Source organism: Neomonachus schauinslandi, chromosome 16 (genome assembly GCF_002201575.2).
Source record: "Neomonachus schauinslandi chromosome 16, ASM220157v2, whole genome shotgun sequence".
Classification (NCBI taxonomy): Eukaryota; Metazoa; Chordata; class Mammalia; order Carnivora; family Phocidae; genus Neomonachus; species Neomonachus schauinslandi.
Window position 1 is genome coordinate 3,098,580 of NC_058418.1, and position 5,723 is coordinate 3,104,302.

Here is a 5,723-nt window from a genome sequence, read left to right on the forward strand (position 1 = left end):
AACAAAATCTACCCCACACTCCTGTGAAAGGTCAGTGAGGTGATGATAATTGATGGTGGTGGTGGTGGCGGCTGCAGCAGCCATGCCCTATGGAGGGCTTACAACCCTGTGAGGTAGATACTATGATTATCCTCCTATTAAAGATGAGGGACCTGAGGCACAGAGAGGTTAAGTAACCTTTCCAGGGTTGCACAGCTTTGCAAGTGTAAGAGCTGGGATTTGAACCCTGGAGAAGTCTGGTGCAGCAGCCTGTGTTATAAAGAGGTGTGATGGTAGATGTTTAACAGCCAGCTCTCCAGGGGCAGAAAAACTAGCATTTGCCAGTTTCCGTGATGTAACTATTCCCACCATGTGGATTTCAAACTACCAGTGTGAGGGCGCTGCTGGCAAGAAAAGATGCACAGGGTCAGGGTCAGCTCGTGGAGGCGTTTACATGGCTCCAGCCTCCAGCTCGCTATGCGCTCTCCCTTCTGAGCACGTTATCACAGGGCCCTGCATAAAGTAACATGTGGCTGATGTTCATTCCCCCCCTTTCCTTTTATTTCTCTGTTCTCCCCCACACGTCCACGCGTAACTTGGGTCCACTAATATTTAGGTCCAGTTACCTCAATTTTATTCATTAGTTAAAGGTCATATGTGGGTCTATAACATTTTTCAAAGAAAAATGTGCCCCAGAAGAGAAGGCAGTGGAAAGCTGGTAGCTAGCAAGACAAAACAAGCAATGCTAATAATAATAAAGTGAACAGTAACACTGACTTTATTGAGTGTTTACTATGTTGCATTATACATCTTATAAGTTTTGTGTGATAGATTTTTATCAGTTAAGTTTGGCCTCTAGTGAAGACACCTGTTCATAGCAGCCTAAAATACAGAGGCTTATTTTCCCACAGAGGAGAAATGTGAGACTAGTTGGTATGAAACTCTAGAAAATCACTGGAGACCCAGACTCCTGTTTCTCTGCTCCACCACACTTAGCCCGATATTTCCATCCTCAAAATCACCTCGTGGTCCAATGAGGCTGCTGGGGCTCCAGCCAACACATCCAAGCAGCAGGAAGAAGTTGCATGGAAAGAGCCTCAAAAGGCTCTGGGAAGCCCTACCCAGAAGACCTGTTTTCATCCCATTGGCCACCCTACCTGCACGGGAGATTTGGGACAGTGGCTTTTTAACTGGGCCTATCGCAAAATGTTGTTTCTAAGGAAGAACGGGAGAAGAGGTGTAGAGCAGGCAGCCACAGTTTTACGGAGAGGGAGACAGGATCCTCTTACTTGGCAAAAGTCACAAACCAGAGAATGGCAAAGCTGGGGTTTGAAACAGGGCTTCCTGACTCCAGAGTGTGGGTCCTTAACCATGACATTGTTCTCCCTTAGGGAAGTAGGAATTTTGAATGTGGAGACAGCGGGCAGAGATTAATAAACCCTTTCCTTCCATTCACTTTGAATATTTTGGCCTCGGATATTAACGAAATGGCAGCAGTGATGCCCCACTCCGAGCCTGGCCCTATGGCTTTGGGCGGTTCTCTCTGGGCTGAGAGAGGCCGGCCGTCTCCCTGACAGCCCGTCTGCCCTACCAGGGAGAAGGCCCAGGAACTGTCGGACTGGATCCACCAGCTCGAGTCCGAGAAGTTTGACCTGATGGAGAAGCTGAAGCAGCAGAAGTATGAGGTGAGACCCATCTCCCAGGGAGGGCGGCGGCGCAGGGCAGGGGCGGGCGGGCGGGCGTGTCCCCGTGGCTGTCCTCTCAGCATCTTCCTCTTTGCCGCGCAGATCAACGTGCTGTACAACCGCATCAGCCACGCCCAGAAGTTGTAAGTGTGCCTCCTCTGACTCCGGGGTTTGTCGCTCCTTCCCTGTGGCTCCCCTCACCCCTCCACACCGTGCAGTGCCCAGGACAGCCTCTGCCCCAAATATCAACAGGCTGAGAACCCCCGCGTCACTTCTGTTTCTTGCTCTGCCTCTCCCTGCTTCCTTTCTCCTGCTCGCTGTTCATCTATCCCTGTCTCCCACTTTGCGTCTCTTTCACCCCAGCCTTGGCCCCTCTTCCATGCTACCCACTCTCCGTCACCCAGCCCTCCCTTCCCCCCAGCCCGTCGTAAACATCCATCAGCTCCCATGGGAACACCCTGAGCTCACCTCCCAACATCAGCTCCCGCAGATGGGTGGGAGCTGGCCCCAGACCATCAACCACACCACCCCAGCCAGTCAACAGAGGACGCATTTGCCTGCCCCTTCCTCTGGGCAGGGAGAGCGGGAATTTGGTGGTGTGTGTGTGGGGGGCAGACTTCTGAATTGAGGGCAGGTCCCATCTCAGAGGTTGGGGAGCCCTTCCTTCCTGACACCCTCTCCCTCTTCTCCTACAGCCGGAAGGGGGCAGGGAAGGGCCGCGTTGGAGGACGCTGGAAGTGAGGACCTGGGGCTGTGCGTGCCCTGAGGTGTTGGAGCGTGGGTCCTCTCTGTGGTTGAAATAAACGCGCCCCCTGCAGACACCTGCTGAGTTCTCTGGCGGTCATTACTACTAGCCTCCGGGCTTCATCTGACTTAGTGCCTGGAGAGCCCTAACAGTCACTGCGGTGGCAGGTAACGTTGAACCCTCCGCCGCAGGAAACGCAACACGGTGCGGCCACTTTGGAAACCAGTCTGGTAGTTCCTCAAAAAGCTAAGCGCGGAGTTGATGTAGGGCCCGGTAATTCCACTCCTGCGGATCCGCCTGCCACAAGTGAAAACATAGGTCAGCCACACGCACGCTGGGCGCAGATGTTGGCAGCAGCATTACTCAAAGCAGCCAAAAGGTGGAAACAGTCCAAATGTCCACCAGGGGGCGGGTGGATACCAGGCGATGTTCCTCCGCCGTAAAAAGGGGCGAGGTCCTGACACGCGCTGTGATGTCCACGAATCTCGAAGAATCATGGGGCTCGCTGAACGAAGCCAGACACAGAAGGCCACAGATTGTGTGATTTCATGTGTGCGAATTGTCCAGAGGGCAAATCCATGGAGGCAGGAAGGAGATCGGTGGCTTCCAGGGGCTGGGGAAGGGCAGGATGGGGGTGCTGAAAATGCTTGGAATTCCTAGTGATGGTGGCACGCACAACCTTGTGAATATAAAAAGCCATTCATCTGTACTCCCTTTTTTAAAAAAAAGATTTTATTTATTTGGGAGACAGCACAAGCAGGGGGAGCGGCAGGCAGAGGGAGAGGCAGACTCCCCGCTGAGCACGGAGCCCATCAGGGGGGCTCGAGCCCAGGACCCTGGGATCGTGACCTGAGCTGAGTGCAGCCGCATAACCAACTGAGCCATCCAGGCGCCCCCTGTACACTTTTTAAAAAAGATTTTATTTTTTTAAGTGATCTCTACGCCCGTCTTGGGGCTTGAACTCACAATCCTGAGATCGAATTGCATGCTCTACCGAGAGAGGCTGCCACGCACCCCCTGAACTGTACACTTTAAACAGGCTTTTTTTTTTTTCCGGTGTGAATCAAATCTGAATTTTATTTATTTTTAAAAAAAATTTTTATTGTTATGTTAATCACCATACATTACATCATTAGTTTTTGATGTAGTGTTCCATGATTCATTGTTTGTGCATAACACCCAGTGCTCCATGCAGAACGTGCCCTCCCCATCAAATCTGAATTTTAAAATGCAAACCAACCCAAACAAAACAATGTGTCAAGTGGCACACGGAGGAGGATCCACTCTCGGTGTCGAAGCAATGCCCATTTGCTGCTCTGCCTGCAGTTTTAAGGTTAAGCGTTGCAATTCCAGTGTTAGCACTGAGAGAAAATAGGCCTGGGAAGTGAAAAAAGGTTCACTGTGGAAAAGCAAAGGGAAGAAGAGAGTTTTAACGAGTGGGATAAGAAAATGTCTGCATACAGCCTATTAGATACCTTACTTACACTCTGGACAACTCCAGGAGGCAGAGATTAGCCCCAGGCCCCGCAGCGAGGAAGTGGGCAGAAACAAAGTGTCAAACGCATGACTGCTTAAATCAGACCTGGAATTCTTCACCACTGCAGCAGAATAGAATTTTAAAATGGAGGCTAAAGTCTAAATTCTGCAGTCAGTGTAAAGATTGCTAATTGAGCTGACGGTGGGAACGCGTCTCACACTTTGTTGTGTGGGTTGAGCAGATACCCGAGATAAACAATTGCAGTCACAAAAACATAGAGACATATTTACATGGACACTTACAGACGTAATAAACACGAGCCCCTATAAATAGCATACACCCGGGCACACACAGGATCGCAAGTACAGTTGTTATAAGGTGTCACAGTTGTGCACAGGCACTGAAACACACACAACCACGCGTAAGAACGAACGGATAACCTACTAATTGTCATTTAAGCTCTCTGGTAAAGGAGGCTGGGTGTGGACCTGTGTGGGAAACGTGGGGTTCAGGGACTACACATCCCAAGAACCACCGGGGCTCCCATTCCCTTTATATCTATGGCCAGCGTTCTCCAGGCCTCATGGGATTCGTAGTTTATTTCTTCCTACAGGCCCAGGGACTTGAGAGGGTAGGCTCCTCCAAGAGCCCTTGGGAAAAAAGGGAAAAAAGGCTATTGCCTCTATCCAGACTTCAGCGCCTTTCTGGCTATTTTTCCCGCTCTTTGATCCGATCTCAAACTGCCTGCATCTCCCCTAGCCAGGATTTAGGTGCAGGACACTTAAAGAGAGGATCATTTCATGCTTTAAAATGCTACGTGGAACGCCTCACCCAGGACTACAAATTCCAGCCTGGCTTGCGAGGATGTAGAGCCTGGACTACATTTCCCAGCGTGCTCCACGTCCCAGGGTGCGAGCGGGAGAAGTGCGGGCTCGTGAAGGTTCTGGGGGCGCTGTCACTGTGGACCCCACCCCTTGAGCCTTTACCGATGTGATCTAGGGGGTTACCATGAGGGACTTCGGACTCCCCTTGCCCTTGGGCCTGGATTTTTTGGGTGCTTGGGGGTTCTGCCTAGTACCTACCCACTGTGCCTCTAGGGGCGTGGCCCTGAGGACTACATTTCCCGGCGTGCATTGGGGCTGCGGGCCGAAGGCCGTGACCTCTGTCCACTTTGTCTCCCATCATGACCCGGGCGGTCACCCGGCGAAGCAGGGACTTGGGTTGTCCTGAAGGATCTCTGGGCTGCGGGGCGCCCTGGTGTTTCCCGTGACCTCGGGCATCCATTGATTCATTTATTCATGCAAAAACTCATTTAGGTCGCGCCCTATGAGGCTCCATTCTGGGCGCTGGGAATAAGGAGTGCGCACAGAAGACAAACGTCCTTGTCCTCCGGCCGCGTATTTCTGGTTGAAGGGAGCAGACCAAAGAGCCCACAATAAAGAATGACATGGGAAAATGAGCGTTATAGCTGTCCCGACTCCCGGGTCCCGTGGAACCGAGCACTGCATTTCCCAGCGCGCCCCCACCCCAACCCTCCGCCCGTCGCTTCAGGGCGGCTGACTTCCCAGTGTGCCTCGGGGCGGAGCGAGGCCAGTTGCCATTAGCAACTTCCGCTTGCGGACTCCATTTCCCAGCGCGCCCCGGGGCGGCGTACTGGCGTCGGCGCGCCGGGCGGGGACAGACAGATCCTCGGGCGGCGCGGAGCCAGCGGCAGTTCCCGGCGGCCCCCGGCGGGCGGCGGCGGCGACGGGGGCGGTGGCGGCGACTCCGGCTCCGGCTCCTCGGGGCTAGGCGCTCGCTCGCTCGCTCACCGGGCGGGCGGGCGGCGCGATGTCCG

The 5,723-nt window shown here is 53.2% G+C and overlaps 1 protein-coding gene across 6 annotated transcripts in view; it reads left to right on the plus strand.

Moving 5' to 3' along the window:
• The window catches only part of TNNT1 (troponin T1, slow skeletal type), a 10,219-nt gene extending 7,751 nt beyond the window's left edge, over positions 1–2,468 (plus strand). For all 6 annotated transcript variants that reach the window (XM_044922013.1, XM_044922014.1, XM_044922016.1 and 3 more), the window contains 3 exons: positions 1,574–1,664; positions 1,767–1,807; positions 2,360–2,468. In XM_044922013.1, the coding sequence (XP_044777948.1) occupies positions 1,574–1,664; positions 1,767–1,807; positions 2,360–2,405 (178 nt within the window). In that variant the 3' untranslated portion in view covers positions 2,406–2,468. The remainder of the gene's footprint in view (positions 1–1,573; positions 1,665–1,766; positions 1,808–2,359) is intronic.
• The last annotated feature ends 3,255 nt before the right edge of the window (positions 2,469–5,723 follow it).